The sequence below is a fragment of the Topomyia yanbarensis genome, chromosome 1 (genome assembly GCF_030247195.1).
Source record: "Topomyia yanbarensis strain Yona2022 chromosome 1, ASM3024719v1, whole genome shotgun sequence".
NCBI lineage: Eukaryota > Metazoa > Arthropoda > Insecta > Diptera > Culicidae > Topomyia > Topomyia yanbarensis.
The window spans coordinates 81,528,110-81,553,947 of NC_080670.1; the positions used below are offsets into that span (position 1 = coordinate 81,528,110).

Here is a 25,838-nt window from a genome sequence, read left to right on the forward strand (position 1 = left end):
CGTATGTCGATCGTTGGATTTGTTTATCAAATGATGTGCATTTTGAAACAAAGAGATGAAATAATTCTAAAGCTTGTTTTTACTAATACATATACTCTAAAATGCACCTTAAAATCATGATTGAACTAAATTCTGACGAAAATTCATATTTCTTTTTTGATAGATGTACAATACTTATCTCCTCCAACTCAGGCATGAGTAATGTTTATTTACATTGCACGATTGGTCTGCTCAATAAGGTATTTTCAGCTTCACACTATTCGCCTCTTTCCCTATTCTCTTTGGGGGATGCCAGAGTGAACGCGATTCGCGACGCGACGCGATGCGAAGCGATTTTTGACAGATCGCGCGACGACGCGCGACCGAGCTCCGTTCATTTGTTTCCTGCAAAATAATACAGTACATGCCAGAGTGGAAGCGACGCGATGCGATGCACTAAGCGATTTTTTGCGCGACGCGCGACCAACCAGTACGTGCACAGGTTTTTCGCGCGAAAAGATGCTGACAAATTCAAAATTTGATTTTAGTTTGGTGGCAGAGGATGTTTATGTCGATGTCGAAGCACACATTGGAGCTGTCTTCCAAAGGTGTGCACTGTGGGACCAACAACCCCGCCATTAACGGCACCGGATTCTTGTGAACCAATGTTTGAAATATGTTTTGGATTAATGGTAAGTAAAATCGATGGACAATTTTTAAATTGTTATTAATGGGTACTGTGAGTGACCGACATTTTCTCAAATGTTATACTTGCTCTGAACTCTATATATTTTTAAATTTCAGACGATGTTGCAAAGAATAGGTGTAAAAAGTTGCGTGACACTTTTGGTCGCGAACTATGCAAGCTGCCGGTGTTCAGATCCGAGGATGCTGGTGACCAAAGCGTTTCCTCTAGCTGACCGCATTTCGAAAGTCTACTTTTTACGGCAACAAATGTAGTCCAGGTAAGCAATTGGCAATCTCAAGCCTCAATTTTCCAACAGCGAGGTATTTGAGGACGTCAAGGCATTGGAAGGATTTTTTGAAATCCTACCAAGTCAACTAGAAACAATGGAGGTAGCTGATACCTTCATTGGGCGATTATCAAGTGCTCCTGTCTCGCTTCCCACCAAACGATATAAAAAGAATAACGAAAAGAACGCTCAAGCAGAATATCTTTTAGAGCTTGATCAAAGGAAGCTAGAACTGCTTGATATAAAACTTTCTTTGATAGCCCGCTACCCCATGTAAAGAAATCCCCCAGAGAAGCTTCGGCTTCGAATTGTGCTGCAACAGACAGGATTATGTGTGGGCTTTTGAACGTTTTATAAGAAATCTTCACTCTTCATAATAGCATCTATACATCCTTCCCTATCAATGATAACATTGTGACAAATACAGAAAGCTTTGGTAGTATCTTAGGCCGTTCCTTTCGATTGGTTTCCATAGCAGTCTCCATTTAGCATTTATTGCCCCGACAGCACACTCGATCGATTTCCTTGCACTTGAAAGACTAGAATTAAAATATTCTTCTGAAATAGTGATATCTCGTTGAGCATATAGTCGCAAAACACGTTTTAACAACGGCTGAGCTTCATCATGGATATGTTTGTTTCCGGGGAGATTATTTTCTGATGGAATGCCTAGTTGTCCCGATTCAATCAAGTACTACCAAAAAAAACTTTTTGTAGTTGTAGAACATTGTCCTAGAGTGTGGCGGATATTTCACTCGAATGTGCTTTCCATCAATGCTGCCACAACAATGGGGGAAGCTCCACAAAGTCCAGTAATCTTGCGCACGTTGTGTAAATAAATGTTGGGTTAGCTGTGGCATATGAATTGGCTGAAGCTTTATCCATAATGCAAGACAGGTCTCCTTAATGATTTTAGCGACCGTAGATCTTTAATATTCAATATGAAACGTGTAGGATGGTGCATTGAACGACAAACCCGTTGCCAGAAGCCTAGAAATATTGCACTGTATTGGTTCTTAAATAAAACTATTTAATAATTCAATCTAAAAACAGCTTATAAATTTTGCTAATATGCCACGATATATCGTAGGGATTGTAGAATTAATGTGTGGTATTCTACAAATTCAACATTATTTTTTAAGGGGTGATTGCTTTGCAATTCTGCGAACGGCGTGCGATTTCCAACACGACATGATAGCCAGAGTGAACGCGACTGGAAGCGATGGTCATATGCGTTATACGTAAACAAAAATTGCGTTGAAGTGTCGAACGGATTGCGAGCTAAAAAGTTTCTGTGAAAATGAGTTCAGGCGAAAAATATTTCATGTCCGAATGCGTACGCGATTTCTTTTTCAGAAACCATAAAGATTTTGGAATTCATCCGATCAATAGGAAAAGAGAAGACGTATCTCACCCTGCACCAAGATTTGCTAAATTATTTAAAAAAAAAATCGCAACTATACCCGTGTGAGCATCGAAACGTTTGATTACATTTTAAGCCATATTGAAGTTGTTCTCACTAAAGAGTGGACCAACGTTATTAAAACTCCCATAGAACCACGAGAGAAACTTATAATCACGCTAAGGTAATGCTAGACCTCTCCCTTCCCCGTCGTAGTATGTCTTCACGAATTGCAAAGCAATCACCCCTTAAAAAATAATGTTGAATTTGTAGAATACCACACATTAATTCTACAATCCCTACGATATATCGTGGCATATTAGCAAAATTTATAAGCTGTTTTTAGATTGAATTATTAAATAGTTTTATTTAAGAACCAATACAGTGCAATATTTCTAGGCTTCTGGCAACGGGTTTGTCGTTCAATGCACCATCCTACACGTTTCGTATTGGAAGATCTACGGTCGCTAAAATCATTAAGGAGACCTGTCTTGCATTATGGATAAAGCTTCAGCCAATTCATATGCCACAGCTAACCCAACATTTATTTACACAACGTGCGCAAGATTACTGGACTTTGTGGAGCTTCCCCCATTTTTGTGGCAGCATTGATGGAAAGCACATTCGAGTGAAATATCCGCCACACTCTAGGACAATGTTCTACAACTACAAAAAGTTTTTTTTTGTAGTACTTGATTGAATCGGGACAACTAGGCATTCCATCAGAAAATAATCTCCCCGGAAACAAACATATCCATGATGAAGCTCAGCCGTTGTTAAAACATGTTTTGCGACTATATGCTCAACGAGATATCACTATTTCAGAAGAATATTTTAATTCTAGTCTTTCAAGTGCAAGGAAATCGATCGAGTGTGCTGTCGGGGCAATAAATGCTAAATGGAGACTGCTATGGAAACCAATCGAAAGGAACGGCCTAAGATACTACCAAAGCTTTCTGTATTTGTCACAATGTTATCATTGATAGGGAAGGATGTATAGATGCTATTATGAAGAGTGAAGATTTCTTATAAAACGTTCAAAAGCCCACACATAATCCTGTCTGTTGCAGCACAATTCGAAGCCGAAGCTTCTCTAGGGGATTTCTTTACATGGGGTAGCGGGCTATCAAAGAAAGTTTTATATCAAGCAGTTCTAGCTTTCTTTGATCAAGCTCTAAAAGATATTCTGCTTGAGCGTTCTTTTCGTTATTCTTTTTATATCGTTTGGTGGGAAGCGAGACAGGAGCACTTGATGATCGCCCAATGAAGGTATCAGCTACCTCCATTGTTTCTAGTTGACTTGGTAGGATTTCAAAAAATCCTTCCAATGCCTTGACGTCCTCAAATACCTCGCTGTTGGAAAATTGAGGCTTGAGATTGCCAATTGCTTACCTGGACTACATTTGTTGCCGTAAAAAGTAGACTTTCGAAATGCGGTCAGCTAGAGGAAACGCTTTGGTCACCAGCATCCTCGGATCTGAACACCGGCAGCTTGCATAGTTCGCGACCAAAAGTGTCACGCAACTTTTTACACCTATTCTTTGCAACATCGTCTGAAATTTAAAAATATATAGAGTTCAGAGCAAGTATAACATTTGAGAAAATGTCGGTCACTCACAGTACCCATTAATAACAATTTAAAAATTGTCCATCGATTTTACTTACCATTAATCCAAAACATATTTCAAACATTGGTTCACAAGAATCCGGTGCCGTTAATGGCGGGGTTGTTGGTCCCACAGTGCACACCTTTGGAAGACAGCTCCAATGTGTGCTTCGACATCGACATAAACATCCTCTGCCACCAAACTAAAATCAAATTTTGAATTTGTCAGCATCTTTTCGCGCGAAAAACCTGTGCACGTACTGGTTGGTCGCGCGTCGCGCAAAAAATCGCTTAGTGCATCGCATCGCGTCGCTTCCACTCTGGCATGTACTGTATTATTTTGCAGGAAACAAATGAACGGAGCTCGGTCGCGCGTCGTCGCGCGATCTGTCAAAAATCGCTTCGCATCGCGTCGCGTCGCGAATCGCGTTCACTCTGGCATCCCCCTAAGAGTGAGCAACACAGTTCGGCCGCATCTGGGTTGCTTTTTGCTGGGCACCGTCACTCATCACTATATCCAGGGTTGCCACTATTTTTCAAAGAAAATCTGGCAGTTCAAATAAAAATGTCTGGAAAAATCTGTCACTTGACAGCGAGCACAAAGTCATCGAAATTTGGCATACATTTTGGTCTTCATAGAACATTGATCGATTTTTGTTTTGGAAAATATGACCCAGATTTCCAAAAATTGTGTGTAACAATCTCTATAGTTTATAAATCTGGTAGAATGAGAGGTTTACCTTTCTGCTAAAGGCTTAAAAAACTCTAGCTGTGCCAGATAAATCTGTCATAATGGCATTCCTTCTGGGGTTTAACGTAGAATTCAGAATATCTGGAAGCAATCACCCCTTAAAAAATAATGTTGAATTTGTAGAATACCACACATTAATTCTACAATCCCTACGATATATCGTGGCATATTAGCAAAATTTATAAGCTGTTTTTAGATTGAATTATTAAATAGTTTTATTTAAGAACCAATACAGTGCAATATTTCTAGGCTTCTGGCAACGGGTTTGTCGTTCAATGCACCATCCTACACGTTTCGTATTGGAAGATCTACGGTCGCTAAAATCATTAAGGAGACCTGTCTTGCATTATGGATAAAGCTTCAGCCAATTCATATGCCACAGCTAACCCAACATTTATTTACACAACGTGCGCAAGATTACTGGACTTTGTGGAGCTTCCCCCATTTTTGTGGCAGCATTGATGGAAAGCACATTCGAGTGAAATATCCGCCACACTCTAGGACAATGTTCTACAACTACAAAAAGTTTTTTTTTGTAGTACTTGATTGAATCGGGACAACTAGGCATTCCATCAGAAAATAATCTCCCCGGAAACAAACATATCCATGATGAAGCTCAGCCGTTGTTAAAACATGTTTTGCGACTATATGCTCAACGAGATATCACTATTTCAGAAGAATATTTTAATTCTAGTCTTTCAAGTGCAAGGAAATCGATCGAGTGTGCTGTCGGGGCAATAAATGCTAAATGGAGACTGCTATGGAAACCAATCGAAAGGAACGGCCTAAGATACTACCAAAGCTTTCTGTATTTGTCACAATGTTATCATTGATAGGGAAGGATGTATAGATGCTATTATGAAGAGTGAAGATTTCTTATAAAACGTTCAAAAGCCCACACATAATCCTGTCTGTTGCAGCACAATTCGAAGCCGAAGCTTCTCTAGGGGATTTCTTTACATGGGGTAGCGGGCTATCAAAGAAAGTTTTATATCAAGCAGTTCTAGCTTTCTTTGATCAAGCTCTAAAAGATATTCTGCTTGAGCGTTCTTTTCGTTATTCTTTTTATATCGTTTGGTGGGAAGCGAGACAGGAGCACTTGATGATCGCCCAATGAAGGTATCAGCTACCTCCATTGTTTCTAGTTGACTTGGTAGGATTTCAAAAAATCCTTCCAATGCCTTGACGTCCTCAAATACCTCGCTGTTGGAAAATTGAGGCTTGAGATTGCCAATTGCTTACCTGGACTACATTTGTTGCCGTAAAAAGTAGACTTTCGAAATGCGGTCAGCTAGAGGAAACGCTTTGGTCACCAGCATCCTCGGATCTGAACACCGGCAGCTTGCATAGTTCGCGACCAAAAGTGTCACGCAACTTTTTACACCTATTCTTTGCAACATCGTCTGAAATTTAAAAATATATAGAGTTCAGAGCAAGTATAACATTTGAGAAAATGTCGGTCACTCACAGTACCCATTAATAACAATTTAAAAATTGTCCATCGATTTTACTTACCATTAATCCAAAACATATTTCAAACATTGGTTCACAAGAATCCGGTGCCGTTAATGGCGGGGTTGTTGGTCCCACAGTGCACACCTTTGGAAGACAGCTCCAATGTGTGCTTCGACATCGACATAAACATCCTCTGCCACCAAACTAAAATCAAATTTTGAATTTGTCAGCATCTTTTCGCGCGAAAAACCTGTGCACGTACTGGTTGGTCGCGCGTCGCGCAAAAAATCGCTTAGTGCATCGCATCGCGTCGCTTCCACTCTGGCATGTACTGTATTATTTTGCAGGAAACAAATGAACGGAGCTCGGTCGCGCGTCGTCGCGCGATCTGTCAAAAATCGCTTCGCATCGCGTCGCGTCGCGAATCGCGTTCACTCTGGCATCCCCCTAAGAGTGAGCAACACAGTTCGGCCGCATCTGGGTTGCTTTTTGCTGGGCACCGTCACTCATCACTATATCCAGGGTTGCCACTATTTTTCAAAGAAAATCTGGCAGTTCAAATAAAAATGTCTGGAAAAATCTGTCACTTGACAGCGAGCACAAAGTCATCGAAATTTGGCATACATTTTGGTCTTCATAGAACATTGATCGATTTTTGTTTTGGAAAATATGACCCAGATTTCCAAAAATTGTGTGTAACAATCTCTATAGTTTATAAATCTGGTAGAATGAGAGGTTTACCTTTCTGCTAAAGGCTTAAAAAACTCTAGCTGTGCCAGATAAATCTGTCATAATGGCATTCCTTCTGGGGTTTAACGTAGAATTCAGAATATCTGGAAACATCTGGCAAAATTTAAAAAATCTGGAAAAATGTCTGGCTTGAACAAATGTCTGTTCAGTTAGGAAAAATCTGGAAGATTCCAGATAAATCTGGAACATTGGCAACGCTGACTATATCGCACAGTAGGTATAGGCTATTGTTATATGGACTGCTTGTGTGATAGGCACCGATGGATTTTTAGGTAGAATTGACTGTTTCACTTGCGCGGGACGATTTTTTGCTTCTGCTCAGGGCGAGATGTGAAGACAAACTGATTGATTCAATCTATGATGCCTACCGATTTTGAACGACGCAGAATTTGGAACAGCCTGTCTGCTATTCTACAAAACAGTAATTGTAATTTATTTAGCATTAACGATACCCTGGTGGTTGTTCCATTTGTCAGGTCAAAGAAACTACGTTTGCGATATATACATTTTGAAAACTAGTTGTAACAAGAAATAAGCAGTTTAGTTTAACGTCTCCGAAGTGGTGATGAACTTTCTCGTACGGTTTAGTTGGCCTCTTTGGAGATGTTGTTGGATATATTCTGGTTGATTTCCCGAGTATCCTTGTCCTGGCCTGTCAAATGGTACAACCACCAGGATATCGTTAATGCTAAATAAATTACAATTACATAAAACAGAGGATTCGGTGTTGATAGTTTGTATCGATTTCATGTACAAGTATTGAACTACGCACCGTGTCGGTAGATTCTCTTTGACGCAAGTTGTAAACAAACCGAACCGAACGGACGCTTTGAAGCGACGGTTAAGCTGTTCTTTTTGTGCTACTGATAGACCCGGATAATACACGACATCACAGTAGGCCACGAAAGGAACTATGACGGCTTGAACAAGCTTCTTCTTGCTGGCCGTTGGCAGAACGGGAACAAATTTACGGAAACTGTAATAATATATCATTTCTGGGATCGACTATTTAATGGACAAACTGAAGCGCTATCAACAGCTGAAATATCTGGAGAAATTAGTTAATTGTTATCAGTACTATCAGTTTTCATAGCGATGATGATATGGGGGTAGCTAATTCGAATATTTTGTGTGAAATGTGTGATACGGAGAATCATTAGCTTCCCTCCAACCATTTCAAAACACCTGGGTACCAGTTTGACACTCATACGAGGAGTTGACTCCTTCAAAGATTCAAATTTGCATGGTTTTTTGCGATTGTTGGTTTCCAATGTGGGTTTTTAGTGATTTTCTTTTAAATATTTTCTAAAAACAATGTCTCTTTTCGACAGAAGAATGATTCATTGTCTCAGCAGAAAGCATTTTTATTCGTGTTTTGTTTTCTATCGACAGGTTTGGTTGTATCGGTGAATTCCGCACTCGCAGTGTCATTTCATATGAAGCGCTGGAACATAAATCGAGAAATTCCGTGCAGTCAGAAGCTCGGAGAATATCTGAAAATCGTGTTCTTCAAATACGTTTTGTTAATCAACAAGGAATGCGAGGTGGTGGTAGTCGAATTTGTTCTCAGTACTACACAGACTACTACAGATTCCAGCTAAGGGGATCTTCTTCCCGGATCCATTTGATTGTTACACGGCAATTGCCCTTGTGAACAGTGGAATTCAAGTAACGATTGCATGGGAAGCACAGCGCTTGATTACACAAGCAGCGTATGAACACACAAAGGGTGAAGTAATTTTAAATGGAAAAGACGAACAGTTGACAATCTACGTTATTCAAGACTTTATCGAAACTAATTTATTACCACCAGAGAACGTGCAATCAAATGGCGTGCTAAGGAAAATTCCCAATTTGTCCCGAGATTGATTGTCCTGCCAATGGAGACAAAATAAGCAAGCTACACACAGAAAAATATATTGTAGATATAAGAATATTCTGGTTCAAACTCAATAATAATTATTATTATCTCACGGCTAATAATATTCAAGAATTGATTCAATTCATAATATTGTTATTTATACAATAAATTTTGGTTTTGACGTTTCTATATTTGAATCACACTATCGGTTGAATCAACAAAATGATTGTTGAAACGATCGACACTATCTTATTGATCGAACGTCGTGAGCACGATTAATTCAACAACATACTGTTGTTGAAGCAACAAATAATATAGTAGACGATTATTATTGAAATGTTTGCTTTGTTTTCAATGAAAATTTAAAAAAAAAATGTTTGGTTCATATATTTTTTATTACATATATGGTTCTTTGGCCAGTAATTTTTTTTTCATAATAGACCTTTCTCGTCAAAAAATTTTATATGCAGAACAGCTTCCGTTTTCATCGCTGGATCGATTCTGAATACTGTCACGTTAATTTGGTATCTCTAACTATTGAAAAAATCAAAAATTCTTCGAACTGCCCATTTTACTCTGTATTCCCCTGTCCTATTTTACCTTGATTCTCCATACTTTTACACCATTTGGATGAACTTCCAGTGGGGAATATGAAATAAAGTTACGGCGGGTAGCCTATAACAAAGTTCCAGTAGCCTACCGCTCGCCGGCATCTATTTTAATCTGGCTATTCGCCGTTTCGTTTACTGGGTATGAACTCCAAGAGTTCATTCGAATTTGTCAAAAACTTTGTTTTGACGTAGATGAACCCCAAAACAGTGTTGCAGAATATACCGATTTATCGATATTTAAACCGATTTTTAATTTCAATACCAATAAAGTTACTAAAAATACCGATTTTTTTTTCTTACCAAAAAATAACGATTTTCATATAATATTGCTTGTGGCAGTAAAAACTGGATTCTAACCACACTGCGCACTTACTATTCTTCTATTGAATTCTTCTCATAGACTGGTTAGCTCGACTGGTCTGTCCATGAAAATACCATCTCTATCACTTGAAATACATGTGATTTGACAGCTCGCAGTTTTCAGTAGCAGTTTGATCACTCGCACTTCGAAAGTGCGGAGTCCAGGTTGGTGGGAAGTGCGCAATAAGATCAATTAATATTACGTATGGGCCTTTTTAGAAAATGTATTCACCTTTCCACATCAAATCATCCGGAAATTGATTCAGCAATCTGCCAGGTTACTATCAAAACTTCAAATGAAGCTCAACAACCGATTCTGAAATCGATTGAGCTCAGTAGATTTGATTACATAACATTAGAATGATTTATAATTTAAAACCAATAATTTGCAGTTGCAGGTAACTTTTGGTTAGCATACATCTTCACACCGATGTATACCTTATTTTTATTTAGAACTATACCGATATTAGATTTGTTCCAGTACCAGTAGAAAGTGGAAGTACTCCGAAGCAAACAGAGAGAAAATCGTTCCTATGTTCGCTTTTTTCTTCTTCCGTTAGCAAACTGGAGTAAAAAGCAAGTTTTTTTTGCTTCTGTTTGCTCCGGAGCAGCTTCTGTGTACTAGAACAAACCTATTATACAAAACCATCTGACAACGCTGCTTTAAAGTGAAAAGTGCTCTTCAAACATCGATGACATCTTTTTTGTTTTTTCCTGTTTTCTCTACCTATCTGATAATGTATTTCCACGGCTTACATATACTTTCTGTGAGCCGTGATGTATTTCATCCTGCCAAGGAATCCAAAAACATCAGCTGTCTCCCGTTTCCTGAGAGTTCGCCGACCAGTTTTGCTTTCAAGCTGAAGAAAAAACTACAGTTTAACTTCACCAGGCACAATCATCAGAATGAGATGCAGGAAAATATTAACCCAGAATGGTTTCGTGTTACCGTCCAGTGTGAGAAACATTTCACAAATGATAATCGTGTATGCCTAAAAGGTTTGTATTTGTGCGGATCTGCAAATTCGGTTTTTGTGGAATAATTCGACCAAGGGCTATGATGTAGCAGCGGTGGAGAGTAAGTCCAATCATACGGCTTCATCCCACCCCGGGAGCAGATGAGCGCTAGCGAATGTTCTCAGGCGGTTGGAGTTCTGGAAGGGAACGACTGGTAACTTTATGGTAAATTGTTAGGAGTCATTTGTTTTTTATTACAACTATTGACGGACGTTTCATTGCAGGGTATATATGAAGCCGAAAACACCCACAACAATGGGGTAACTAACATAAAGCTCGCCGGTGACAAAGTGATAGTCGCACGGTTGAGTGGAAGAATCGATTTTCTGAGACTGGAAACGTACACGCAAGGTTGTCAGATCGATTGGGGATTTACGTCTGCATGTGGGCGAAGTAAGTTCTATGTTTCAAGCAATTTTTTTAGCTCACCTAGGGCGCAGAACAGAAAGATTTTACTTCTTTTAAATACTGCATATTCTAAGTCATTTAATTTTCAGTCTGTAATGAGTATTTCATCAAGTGCCTTAATTCTTATTCTTTTTTAGCCCACGAACGCACCGGTTCGGCAGGAAGCATTAGTTTATTTCCGCTATCCGCCGGCTCAAATCCGTCCACAGCGTTGCCAGCTCAACATCACGTATCCGAGGAGTATCATGGAGTTTCACAGCAGGGTCACCGTCGACATGTTTGGAAGTGGCGGGCGGTACAGTCATGACTGGCAGCCAGGGCCACACTGTTAAAGTGTTCCGGCTCGATAGCGATAGGTTTACGTCGAAATATGTATAACTCGAATTTTCCACTCACGTAAATATAGATGGTGCGATGGAATGTTTTCTTGGGGGCATTACCGCATCGAGTTAGTTTTACAGATTTAAATATTTTTTTCAAGACCTTATAATAGTTCCGGCTCGATAGCCACCTATTGCAGTTCACCCTAAACGGCCATTGCGGTCCTATCACATGTATTTTCATAGGCCAGTGGCAGGCCGATATGGGCGCATCTGGTTACCAGGATGGTGTGCTATGTGTGTGGGACTTGATACGGGGTATGTCAGCCAAATTTACGGTATGGCCCAAATCTACATAATTAAATTAATTGATTATCTATAGGTGCCTGTATGTACAAAATTGAAGCCCATGACGACTCAATCGTCGCACTTGCCTGTTCCCCGAGTTACGCAATATCGGTCGGACTGGACGAACGAATACGGGTCTGGGATAGATTTCAGGGTCAGCCGCTCAACACCATGACCGTCAGTTATGCATATTCATCGCATGTGATGCTGACGCGGTCCCTTCTCGTGACTGGAAAGCCTGGTTAGTCGAAGATAACTTTCGTAGAAAAATATTCAATCTAATCTCATCACATTTAGGTTCACTAGTCGTATATATAGGAGCATATCGCTGTCTGTGCAAATTTTTGGCCCAGGCGCATTTAAACGATCGCTTATCCTATTTATCCGCATGTGATCGGTGGGGTAGCGTTGAGGGATTTTGTCGCCGCTCACGGTACATTTCTATTTCTAAATACATTTGCTGCACCCGCTTCTAGTGAATACATTTGAGCAGATATCACAAATAGATCCGAAAAAGTTATTTCTTCGGGAGAAACGCTGCTCCATATCTCGAATTCCCGAAGTCCTGGTGAAATTATGGTTGATATAACAAATTCTGCCTGTTTCCCATCATTCTGCTTGATATATTCCTGTCTATGATAGGCTACTAGTATATTCCGTCTGAAAATATCTAAATCGTTAGCAAAGAAACACTTGACACTAGTGACGATAGTCACCCGTATGAACGTTTGCAGATAGGCTAAAATGTTGTGGATAAAATCTTTGTCGCATACGGTGCATTTGCATGGAGCAATTTAAAAAAAAAGTTCTTGAAAAATGCTGTACCCTCTACATCACATCCCTATCTTTGAATTAAACAGTCTGATTCCGTCAGCAGCGCCGCGTTGATGAATTAGTCGATTTTTTATAGTTCCATGGATGAAATATACAGACTAATGTTAATACTGAGCAAAATTAGATTAGAAGCTATACGGTTACGTTTCAATGTCTTAGTTAATATCTTCCTTGGGAATTTGGTGTGATTCTTTGTTGAAAGGAAGATTCCTTTACCGGATTAATATTGAAACCAATAGATTTCTGTGGGATTATGAAATTATTCAATTACATAAAATTAAAAACTTTTTCTTGGTTTCATCTTGTTTCACTAATTTGAGCCGTTGAAGCAGTTTGTTAAAACGTCCCTTATCAAACTCGTGCTTATCGCATAGCGCGAATTTCAAAATGTCGAACACTATAGCCAGAGCATGTAGTTCAGCATGTTAAGTTGGTCGCCGTGTCACGTAAGCAAAACCTCGAGTCCTAAGTTATTTTTCAAAGATTTACAATCTGGTACCAAATTCGATTATGATACCGGTGGGAATACCGTGTTGGAATCGTAATTCGGTACTAGGGTGCAACTACCAAAACGTGGAATCTTTCAATCAGAACGCGATCCAACGCTTTCCGGAACGAATCCGTTGGATAGTTTTTGCTGGATGAGTGCTTCCTCGATGTAATCGGCTACTACTGATTCGTAGTGTTACATTACCCTTACTGGGCACCTGCAATGATGGCACCTAACCCATTAGGTTTACGCCGAAATATGTATAACTCGAATTTTCCACTTACGTAAATATAGATGGTGCGATGGAATGTTTTCTTGGGGGCATTGCCGCATCGAGTTAGTTTTACAGATTTAAATAATTTTTTCAAGACCTTATAATAGTAATGGGACATTGCAAGATTGACAGTTTAGCGAGCTTGTTTACATGGTCTTAGAATATAAAAGCAATTCGAACCAAGCTTTGTTCTGGGTGAAATCAAAAATTTTCTGAGTCCATGTAAACAAACTCTCTGAACTGTCAGAAATGTGAGGTTATACATTTTCATGCAATGTTCTATAGCAATCTGTCAAAGATACACTCTCGAGTTCATTTGTGACGTCACCGTAAAGTAATGAACTTAGCATCGCGATTCACCACTTCATTTGCAGTGTTGCCGATAAAGCAAACTGAAATTTGCAAAACAGTGCTGCCGAAACAGGTATTTCGAGTCTCACCATTCTTGATTTGGTGAAAATATTACTCAACATTCTTGCAATTTTCAATTTTCAAAAAATCATTAAAAAATCAGGGAAGGTCCTAAAAATCTCATTTTACCGTGAATGGTCTTAAAAATATGATATCTTTCGATCAAAAATAAGAAAAATAGGGATTAGGTCGGACAAGAAAGGTCTATTCAATATTAAAAAAACCGACAATAACTCTTAAAATTTCATGATTTTGCAAAGGGCACAAGAGTACCAATACCAATATGGTAGTGAAGTGATGATAGGCCATTATTGAAAGGGAGGACATAACATCAGCTCAAAGCGAATTCTGTTGATGAGCCCTTAGCCGCAATATTTTGGATTATCACTTTTTCATTTAAAATTGTCACTTGTAGCGAATCGACGTTCATAAACGGACTGAATCATGAACTTTGCTATTGATCTTTTGTTGAGTAAGTATTACACGCAGCGAAATTTCAAACGCTTAAACCAACAAAATTCATTTTTGATTTAAATCACCACTATATCATTGATTCAAAACCCATTGACTGTTGAGTATACATTGTTTTATTATTGAACTAACATTATTATTTTTACTTCAACCAAATTTCATTTTATGCTGGTCTTGCATAGTAGCAAATAAGCGTGTATTGTGCATATTTGGTGTGTATCATTTTTTTCCTCAGCATACATGTAAGTATAAGAAAACAAACTTAAAACGGCGGTATCTATTAGATTTTTTTGCTAAATGTGAACTTTTTGTTTCGACAGGCTTTGCTGCCCAGTCACAACATACTGGACAATAGTGTTACAACCTTATTGACGTCAAGGATACTCTCTGGGTAAGTGCCAATATTTAAAAAAAGTATATTTAAGGTAACATTATCTTTCTAACTTTCAGGACATTGCTAGAATTATGAAAAAAAAAATTTACTGGCCAAAGAACCATATATGTAATAAAAAATATATGAACCAAACATTTTTTTTTTAATTTTCATTGAAAACAAAGCAAACATTTCAATAATAATCGTCTACTATATAATTTGTTGCTTCAACAACAGTATGTTGTTGAATTAATCGTGCTCACGACGTTCGATCAATAAGATAGTGTCGATCGTTTCAACAATCATTTTGTTGATTCAACCGGTAGTGTGATTCAAATATAGAAACGTCAAAACCAAAATTTATTGTATAAATAACAATATTATGAATTGAATCAATTCTTGAATATTATTAGCCGTGAGATAATAATAATTATTATTGAGTTTGAACCAGAATATTGTTATGTCTACAATATATTTTTCTGTGTGTATTCGTTGGGTAGAACTTGTTCAAACTGCTAGAAGCGGCAAATTGTATCACAGACAGTCATGACATCGCAACTGAAAATGATTGCCGTAAAACCGGCTTCGACTCTTCGGGGCAGAGTAGAACAAACTGCGGTTCGAGTAAAGGAATAATAGACAGAATCGACAGTTACAGTACCAGCAGCAATATAACATGTCCATCTACTTTTGGTAACAGTTACGACAGATCCACTGTTAATCTTGGGGTTATAATTCCAACGCCAACAGTGGGATACGAAGAAGTTTCTTGGGCTGAATTAAGAGACGGGAACTGCTCATTCATTTCGACCAATCCCAACGTGTCATTCGCTAATATTGTTACGTCCACTCCGAGGAAACATTTCACTGATCCAAGGACGAATGCATTAGATTTGTCGTAATCAGTGTTTCAGGATGAACCGCTAGATCTATCAGTTGACCGTAATGTTTCCAATACCTTGTCTTGTGCTCCTGTTGATTTAGTAATGCACAAACCGATAAAGGTTAACACCGAAAAAGGAACCCCAACAAACAACGAAAGCTGAACAAGCCTTTATTACGAGGGAATAAGCTGAACAAGAACTGGACAAGCCGTTATCCAGCATAATTGTTTGTTGGGACACCAACCAATCTTGCAGCAATTAACTTGGTACTTCAAAACAGAAATCCAATATCGCAACAGAATCAAACGGTGGGAGAAAACAATCAAAACGACGATTTCTATCGACAATGCCCGAGTGATGAGACGGCGTTTCCCGATTTACCAGGGGCTGAGAATCACCTTCAGTCTTCTGAACGTTCATCTGCATCGGATTGGCTACCGCTCGGCTCTGGACAAGAAAACATACCCGACGAGGCTACGGGGGATGCTACGCTTCTAAATAGTTTTTCCATCTACGAATATTTTGAGCCATATCATAATCAAACAGTAGTAGAAGATATCGAGGAAGCAGAAGATTCTGATGATGAAATATTAAAAGGTAAAATTTGTTTTGTTATAGTTTTATAATAAGTAAAATGGGAAATAATCATTTTAGTAGTGCGACAAAGAAAACGAAAGGCGGATGCTGAAGACGACGTTAAACAGAAGGTTGAAGGATTGAATGATCTTGCTGGTAACAACAAAGCCATTGCTCTCAAAATATCAAACTAATAGGGCCAACGTTTATTTATTCCAAGATGAATTAGGGTTTGAAGAACTAGTAGAGAACGAAGAGAAGCTAAAGCGTGACAAAGGCTGCCGTGAATCTGCGACGAGAAAATATCGAAAGGAGAAAGGATTACCGTACAATCGCGTGAACGGAAAGCATGTACCTGCTCGAAACATACGACCTCCTTGTAAATGTCCACATCTACAGTGTTATTTAAAATACAACGATGAACTCCGACGTGAACTTCTGAGAAATCTCCTGAAGTTATCGTCCTCCGCACAGAACCAGTTTCTCGGCAACCACATTGAAATAGAGCCAGTGGCTTATCATCGAGTATATATTACATATAGCAATATCATCGTTATATTAATGAAGATTCTTTTAGGTAGTTAACTCTAGAAGAGCTTTTTCGCATAAATATTATCTACCTGTTGTAGGTGGAAGAGTTCACGTCTGTAAAGTGATGTACTTGGCCACGTTCGACACAACGAATAAAAAGGTACGTGTATTGGCGGGTAAAAAGATCGAAGGACTTGGTGTGTGCGATGATGATAGACGATCTGATAACAGCAACAGGAATCCGGTTAGCCAAGAAGCTCTTCAGAATATCGAAAGACACATTCTGTCTTTTCCAGCCTACACATCGCATTATAGCAGAGAAAAATCGTCAAAATTATACCTATCGAGCGATTTGAGTATTGTAACGATGTACGATCTCTACAAAAAGAAGTGTAGAACTGAACAAGTAGAATCCGTCCATTACAACACGGGCTCTATTCTCACCGTCACCTCACCTCACCTCACTTGAGTCACCGTCACCTCACTTACCAGTCACCTCACCCACGAAGAGGTATTCCAAGACTCACTTTAGGTGAGGTGACTGTTGGGTGACCGTCGTCACCCAGGTGACTCAAAATCGCAATTTTTAAGTCACCTCACGGAAATTGTAAAATGACTGCTAGGATCACTCAATCACTGACCCGGATATTTCGAAAGTGCATTGTATCGATTGATTGATTGGTTGGCATTTTGAAATCCAAGATGGCGCCATTTTGAAATCCAAGATGGCGGCTTCCGATTACCATAAAACACTTAAAACCGCTATCAATATGGGTGTCATTTGAAAGGTATTGATTAGTAGAATGCGAAAATTGACGATTGGCGCCATTTTGAAATCCAAGATGGCGGCTTCCGGGAACCATAAAATACTTAAAACCGCCATCAATATGGGTGTCATTTGAAAGGTATTGATTGGTAGAATGCGAAAATTGACGATTGGCGCCATTTTGAAATCCAAGATGGCGGCTTCCGGGAACCAAAAAACACTTAAAACCACCATCAATATGGGTGTCATTTTAAAGGTATTGATTAGTAGAATGCGAAAATTGACGATTGGCGCCATTTTGAAATCCAAGATGGCGGCTTCCGGGAACCATAAAACACTTAAAACCACCATCAATATGGGTGTCATTTGAAAGGTATTGATTGGTAGAATGCGAAAGTTGACGATTGGTGCCATTTTGAAATCCAAGATGGCGGCTTCCGGGAACCAAAAAATACTTAAAACCACCATCAATATGGGTGTCATTTGAAAGGTATTGATTAGTAGAATGCGAAAATTTACGATTGACGCCATTTTGAAATCCAAGATGGCGGCTTCCGGGAACCAAAAAACACTTAAAACCACCATCAATATGGGTGTCATTTGAAAGGTATTGATTAGTAGAATGCGAAAATTGACGATTGGCGCCATTTTGAAATCCAAGATGGCGGCTTCCGGTTACCATAAAACACTTAAAAGTGTTTTATGGTAAGTGACTAAGTCAAATACGTATTTCAGGTAAAAATTGTGGCGGAGGAAGAAGAAAACATGGCATTCACAATAGAAATACGTCAAATTTCATGCTCTAGTTAAATGGTTTCAATCCTAGGGGCAGATCACTCTAGGAATGTATAACAAATTTGCATCAAATTAGAAAAAATGCATTTAATTTCCATTTTTTCATCAACTTTGCACTCCCTCGCACAAAAGTTTGTTTAACAATCGTCCTACGCTGATCCACTTTGTTCGACGTTGTGTTGAATATAGGGCTAGTTTTTTGTAGGGTTTTGACGGCTAACACGCAACGCAAAATTCATTGCACGCAACGAAAAATACATTTTGAATTTCTATTTTGATGGAAAGAAATGCATTTAATTTCGCTGATTTTCAAAATGCATCACAAGTGATCTGCCCCTAGTTTCAATATTTAACGATCAAGGTAGGCCTTGATTTTCATGATCTATTCATTTTTCATTTAACACTTGTCAGAACAGGAATGTTATAGCAAATAGTTTGGGTTCGGTGGACAAGCTAGCTGGCTGATCGACGGTTACAGGACTTGAAGGGACCCGCCCTTACACGATTTGCTGCTCATCAAGTCACATCGATCTCAAGTGTGAGTTTTCAAAATTTGTTTGTCTAGGTTATGCTTCCGCGGCTGCTTTACCTGTCTAAGTATTATCCATCAAAATGCACAGATTTTCAAAGGGCCTTCGAACGACATTTTTAACCGTCTATGTGACCCACATTTAATTGTACATTATCGGGTAATTATTTACTTTAGGTACTTTTTCCCCTGTAAGTGGAAAACATATTTTTCTTTCGTGAATATGCTACATTTGTATTCTAAAGTCATAAAAAGAAGGTGGAAGGACGACATTTCTAAAGTTTATTCATGAACTTCATAAATAAGTTGTACCGACTAACCCAACTTGCAGTGATATTGTGCTGCAGAAAGTGAGGTTCTGGAGGAAGTTGATGTAACGCCACATAGCCGAGTCCAAGCATCCGAAGAGGCACAAAGCTGCTGAGGATCCGCAAGACGAGGTGGCCGCGTACTCGTCATCGTAAACGCAAGCAAACCTGTGATCCACTCGTTTGCCCGGTATACTCAAACATAGGGGCTATCCTTAGTTTAAGCTAGCTTCGCCCAAAAGCTTGTTTTAGGTAGCACAATAACCCTACGAGTAAGGTTAGTAGATACAACTAATTTTTAAGCCCTTTGATGAATTTGATGAAACTACAACACTAAACTAGCATACAAGAAAAACATGTTTTCCGTGTACAAAGAAAGAAGTACATAAAGTAAACAATTACCCATTATAATCGTATTGTATTAACCGGATGTCGCAATATTTGATTCAAAATGATTTGAATCGCAAATCAGAGTAACCATCCAGGAATCCAAAATGTCTCCAATCATCATAATCGACGGTATTCCTAAACTTATATACTACAATCAAATGGTGTTCCACGTGAGTTGATCTCGTGATTTGACCGTGAAACGCCAGAAGAGATCAATAAAAAATTAGCTTTTTTAATTTAAAAAAGCAGCAAATTTGTTATCTAGTCAATACCAGGTAGGGTGAAGTGCCTATTTTCACCATACTAAGGAGGGCGCCTCACTGATTCATTAATTACTCGGCCTACAAACAATGGAATGCGTACAAATTGGCATCAACAGCTTTGCTTCGTTGTTAAGTACCAAGATAATAACATACATGCGCTGAAAACAGTGAAATTATCGTGTTTGAGCGCAACGAAAACACGAATCGAGTGCCCCTATTGTTGCGCTACCATTTGACCCAATGCATTAAACAAAGATGACAGACACTGCTCTAACCAACGGCTTCAAATGGGTAGCGTGATAATAGAAACAGCCATAATGGGCTCATCACCCTGTTAGTCATTCGATGAGAAGTTATTTGACAATGTACTGGTGGATCCTTCTACGCGCAAGCAGAAGAACTCCCCCGAATAGCGTCTTTTGCTGATCAACCTCGTTTGATGTTGAACCGAATCAACGATTTTGTCGGATGTCAAACGCACCCGAGAAACATCATGAGTACACAAAAACATAAATAATCAGAAACGTCTCATTGTCCGCCTAATCATTGCTGCATAATTTCCATTTTGCTAGTTTCAAGAAGGTCAAGATCTTTCCAACATTCCAGCTCAATCTGCCCGTACAACTTTTACGTCTTATTGAAGACAGACGTTTTGTATTAATCATCTGCGTAGCAGTATTTACAAAAGGAAAGTGCTCCAGAATCAACAAAACGATTGAAAATGAGTTCCATCGAAGCTTGGTTTAGCGATTGCGAAGAAGAGAAGGCTAGTGATTTAGCTATTCGAAGAAGAAGGATTCGCGATGCATCCAATCCATTGGATTTGCCAGATGAAACGTAAGTACTCCAACTTCACACAATCATTGTATATGTCTAACATATAAAATATATAACTTCTCATTCACAGCTTTGTACAGTACTTCCGTGTGTCCAAAGACCTATTTTTGTACCTGCTAAACATATTGGAAGCTAAGATCAATCCACCAGTTGGGTCACAAGCCATTCTACCAATTTTTAAACTATCCGTTGCCCTTAGATTTTTTGCAGAAGGGGGATATCAGAGAGGAGCTGGCAACGATTTGTTTGTTGGAATGGCGCAACCAACCGTTTCAAAGGGGCTAAGTGAGGTACTGGATATATTTGAATCAGTTGTTTGTCCACAAGTCATCAAATTTCCATCAGGAGATAGCGAGAAGAGCAGTATAAAACATGCATTCTTCCAAAAAACTGGGTTTCCCGGTGTGATTGGGTGCATTGACGGCACCCATATCAAAATTGTAGCACCTTCAAAGGACAAACACCTGTTTTATAACAGGAAAGGATTCTATAGCATTAATGTGATGTTGGTAAATAAGCTCAAACCAAAATTGTAATCGGAATTGACTGGTTTTCGCAGAAATTTCGGCTCAAATGAAACAACCGTAAGGCTGTGGTAATTATGCTGAAATTCCGGCAGAAACCGGTAGGGAATCCGGCTGATTTGACGGGGAACATCTGTTTCTAATTTCATTATTGCGCGTTTGACACCAATTTGGACTAAGGCCGAAGGTGTGCTTTGCAATGCGGTAGCGCTAAGCGAAGCGAATGCGTTTTAACTATCTCTATGGAGTGCGCATGTAGAACGCGTACGGGGTGAAGCGTTGGCGAACGCGGCAAAACACTATTGGGATTTTCGATTGATTGACACCGGTGTAGTGGAGTGCACTGGAACTGCACCATTTTTGCACTTTCTAGCAGAAATGCAGAAAACATGGTGTTCCATTGACACTTCTGCTAGAAAGTGCAAAACTAGTGCACTCCACTACACCGGTGCACATCAATCGAAAATCCCATATGTAAGGTGTTCAGACGCGTCCGCAAGCGCTTCGCTTTTCACTTCAGCTTGTCATCGGCCTAAGTGTGCACACTTCTTAAAAGGGTGGTAAAAGTGCAAGTACACGTCGCATCATCTAACCCAAGGAACAAGTGCACTCTAGGCACTCAGACGATTAGATGCACATGTACACTTTTATCACTTTTTTCAGAATGGTGTACAGTGTACTCTAATATGATAGTTTAATTTGTTGTGAAGTTAAAAAAATAATCTTATTTGTTTTTCAGGTATGCGATCATACATTAATGATTCGCTACGTTGATGCTAATCATCCAGGGTCATCTCACGATTCGTTTGTGTTTAATGCCAGTTCATTAAGTAGTTACCTAAACACTAGATACGAACGGGGTGAAAGAAATACCTGGTTGCTAGGTAAATATAAACTGAATAAAATTAATCAAGCATACTAATAAAAAAAATTTCAGCAGGTGATGCGGGGTACCCTCTTAAACCATTTCTGATAACACCATATCGGACCGGAGCAAACGATGAAATTGAAAAACTTAGATTCAACGAAAAACACTCTCGGACTCGGATTACTGTAGAGAGATCAATCGGTGTTTTAAAGGCAACTTTTAGATGCACATTGGGTGCACGAGAGCTGCACTATGGACCAGAAAAAGCTTCTCAGATTGTAAATGTTGTATGTGCATTACACAACTTACGAATCAAGTTTAATATTAACTTGGACGAGGCAGTTGACATTGAAACAGATAACTCATCAGAGATCCCATCTACTTACAATGATGATGATAGAAACGCTAACCGAATTAGAGATGACCTACTGAACTCATTTATGTAAGAGTCAAATAGTTTCGAAAGATTGAACTGACGGGGTGATACAAATACATGAAAATGATTTAACATTTCTAAATGGCGTTTAATTTCATTTCATTCATATATAAAAAAATAATAAATATAAGTATAACAAAAAAAAATTAAAAAAATCAGTTAGTATTCGTTTCGAATTCAAGTTTTTGGCGTTTCAATTCCACGAGCTTAAGCTTAATTTCCAATTCTTGGATTTTAGATCTTTGCATTTCTTTGTAATTGTCTTCCTTCAGTTTCAATTTTCTTTCTTCTAGCTTTAGCATCTTTTCTTTTATGTAATTCGACTTTCTGGCATAGCGTGCGCAATCTTTAACATTTTCTACGATTTCTTTTAAATACATAGTTTGTTCATTCAAAAGATTTTTTCGATAATCGTCTGTAGTACGCTTTTGTGTTTTGCGCTTACAATGTTTATCTCTAAGTAATTCGGCCTCGTCAACTACATTTTCAACTGCCTCTATCTCGTCAACTGGATTTTCAAAGTCTGTCGGGTAATTTTGCTCCAAATAATCGTCAATATCAGATTCGTTCTGCAAAGGCTCAACCGGCTCGGTTTCTTCGTTTTCTTCATCGGATTTCTTTTCTTCGTCTATTTCTGGCATTCCAAAGACTGGACCTATGAAGAGAAAAATATTATGCTGCTATTAGTATCAAGCAATGCCTTTTCATAATTTTGAACATAGTAGAAAAAGATTTACAAATAGAAAGTGGAGGTTTTATCTCTTGGGATAGGTACAATGTAAAGTATTTTTGTCTCAGAAGCACACCGTCGACGGTGTTCACGTTACCAAGCGTTGAGCTTCCGATTCTAAGTTTTAACGTTACCTGTGTGGTCTACAGTTCGCCTTAACGATAGCATCTCCGAAACAGATTATTCCAGGGGTGAAAGGTGGAGCATTTTATTGGGACCACCACCTGTGGCACGGGCTTCTTTTTTATTATGGGCCAGTTTCTTTTTTGTACCCAACTTCAAATCTGTCCAAACCTAAAATTAGATTCACACATCTTGAATTTGTTTATTCAACATTATAGCAAATAGCAATAAAATCAATCAGCTGCTAGTAGTATCACACGCTGTTCATGTTCCTCATGTATCTTGAGAATAATTCTTGAGAACGCCTCAATAAGCGGCCATCTTGGAAAACGAAAAAAGCAGTTTTTTCTCGCACCGTTGAGAAATTCTTCATGAAAATGAACCAATGTATGCGGGGCACTGCTAGAGTATTACTGATCAATTTTCATGAATTTGTTTTTCCAATGGTGTGAGAAAAAACTTTTTCCGTTTTCCAAGATGGCCGCTTTTCGTAGCTTTCTCAGTTGAATCTTTATCAAATACATTATATTGGGAATCACTATATAATTTATTTTGTTAATTCGAGGAACATTTGTGACATTTGCATCAGCAGACAATTATTTACCTTTTGCCATTCCTTCGTGCTTCTTATTGGCGGACCCAGGCTGTTTAGTTTCGACGCTATTTTATCCCATGTATCTTTGTAATTTTGTTTAGAAGAAGCAAATTTTGCGCCTTCGGCAACTTGTTTGTTTTTTTGCATGTAAAAGACGAGTTTATCAAACTGTTTTCGCGTTGTGACTTTCATTTTTTGCAAAGAAACTACCAAAAAATACAAGTGGATGCTAAATGTTCTATTTTTCTACACAGACACGCTAATTGAATGAGACGCTGAATCTCTGAATAACGAATGAATCTTTTGTTTACAGGGATGCCAGGTAATATTTTGTGAAATCTGTGCGCAGCCTGTGCAAAAATCTGTACAAATCTGCGTTTAAGTTCAACTGAGAACGCCTCGACAATCAGCCATCTGGGAAAACGAAAAAGGCAGTTTTTTCCCTCACCGTTGGGAAAATCTTCATGAAAATGAATGAATGTATTCGGGGTATTGATGGACTATTACTGATTGATTTTCATGAAGATTTTTCCAACAGTATGGAAAAAAAATCCTTTTTGCATTTTCCAAAATGGCCGCTTTTCTAGGCTTTCTCAGTTGAACCTTAAGGAAAACATACAAATTTGTCTCAAAACATGTAGTGGCGACCTTTTTTTGTTTATCGCGCTACTCAAAAATTGAGCACGAGATCAAAAATTGAGAAATCTGTGCTAGTCTGTGCATTTAAACAGAAAACTGGGAATCTGCGCATTAAAACCTAAAACTGTGCAATTTTAGAAATCTGTGCAGAATATTGAAAATCTGTGAAACAACGCTGGCATCCCTGTTTGTTTGCCATACCCAGAAAACAAAATGGCGGCTCGGTGGATTAAACTAGATGCTGGCGATCGGTAGGCTATTGAAACTTTGTTCTTGGCTACCCGCCATAACCCAGTCACCATGGCAAGCAGAAAGTTAGCAAAAGTTGAGCAAAGCGAAATTGTTGCTGGCAGAGTTTCTGCGAGCATTTTGCGCGATTTGTGCGAGAGTTCTGGCAAAGAATTCGCTCAAATGCAACAACCGTTTCTGGCAGAAGCGGTTAAACCAACCGATGATGCTCACTTTTATCCAGAATCCAGCCAGGAATGTACGACCAAGATCTCTGTACGCTTCCTGCCACATCTTTGTCAGATGTTTTGCTCGATTCGTGCTAAATTCTACCAGGTAGGAATTGCCAGGATCTTTGCACAGTTTATGTCCGAGTTATGCCAGGGTTTTGCTCGGTTCATGTCAAAATTTGCTAGAAAACGCGAGCGAACCCGAATTCGCCTTAGCTCAACTAACCCGTCAAGATACGCGCAGAAATCTGGCAGGGCAGCCGAACCAAGACTGACAGAAATCTAGTGACTGGGAACTTGCCGTTTACTGTAGAGGTGTATGCACCGCCGCCTCACCGATGTATACAAATTGCCCATTTTCGGAAGTTATTCGAGCTGTCAAAAAATGCGTATTTTTTGTTTCTAACAATGGATACTTTTTATCCATTTCACAACTACTCGATGAGGTAATGTCAACGGGTATATTGATCTTAACAATGAGTGAAAAATCCTTAAGAATTATTTCAAGCACTGAGAACTGACATACAAGTAAAATTTTCAACTTGTGTAAGAAATAAAACTGTCGCTTTGAAATGACTACAGCAAGTAGCAACTTGCCACTGGCTGGCACTTCGATCGGCCAACAATCGCTATACGGGACTTGTATGCAAACTTGGATACAATGGTCACTCACGCATGCGAACCTGTATGCGATGGTGATTTTCGACGTCAATTTTTGCATTCTACTAATCAATACCTTTCAAATGACACCCATAGTGATGGTGGTTTTAAATGTTTTATGGTAACCGGAAGCCGCCATCTTGGATTTCAAAATAGCGTTAATCGTCAATTTTTGCATTTTACTAATCAATACCTTTCAAATGACACCCATATTGATGGTGGTTTTGAGTG

At 38.9% G+C, this 25,838-nt stretch overlaps 1 protein-coding gene and 2 long non-coding RNA genes across 3 annotated transcripts; 2 read left to right on the forward strand and 1 right to left on the reverse strand.

Moving 5' to 3' along the window:
- The first annotated feature begins 10,290 nt into the window (after positions 1-10,290).
- Positions 10,291-12,078, forward strand: LOC131693910 (uncharacterized). Its single transcript, XR_009306362.1, has 3 exons — positions 10,291-10,931; positions 10,991-11,812; positions 11,877-12,078. It is a non-coding gene; the product is annotated as an uncharacterized LOC131693910 (long non-coding RNA).
- Positions 12,079-20,447: 8,369 nt separating this feature from the next.
- On the forward strand, positions 20,448-22,440 carry LOC131693863 (putative nuclease HARBI1). The gene is made up of 4 exons (XM_058982090.1): positions 20,448-20,574; positions 20,645-21,083; positions 21,838-21,982; positions 22,039-22,440. Exons 1-4 carry the CDS (start codon positions 20,459-20,461, stop codon positions 22,410-22,412), a joined length of 1,074 nt encoding a protein of 357 aa, XP_058838073.1. The 5' UTR covers positions 20,448-20,458; the 3' UTR covers positions 22,413-22,440.
- Positions 22,441-22,875: 435 nt separating this feature from the next.
- Positions 22,876-24,034, reverse strand: LOC131693925 (uncharacterized). Its single transcript, XR_009306365.1, has 3 exons — positions 23,860-24,034; positions 23,267-23,426; positions 22,876-23,057 (listed from the first exon to the last, which is right to left on the reverse strand). It is a non-coding gene; the product is annotated as an uncharacterized LOC131693925 (long non-coding RNA).
- Between the last annotated feature and the right edge of the window lie 1,804 nt (positions 24,035-25,838).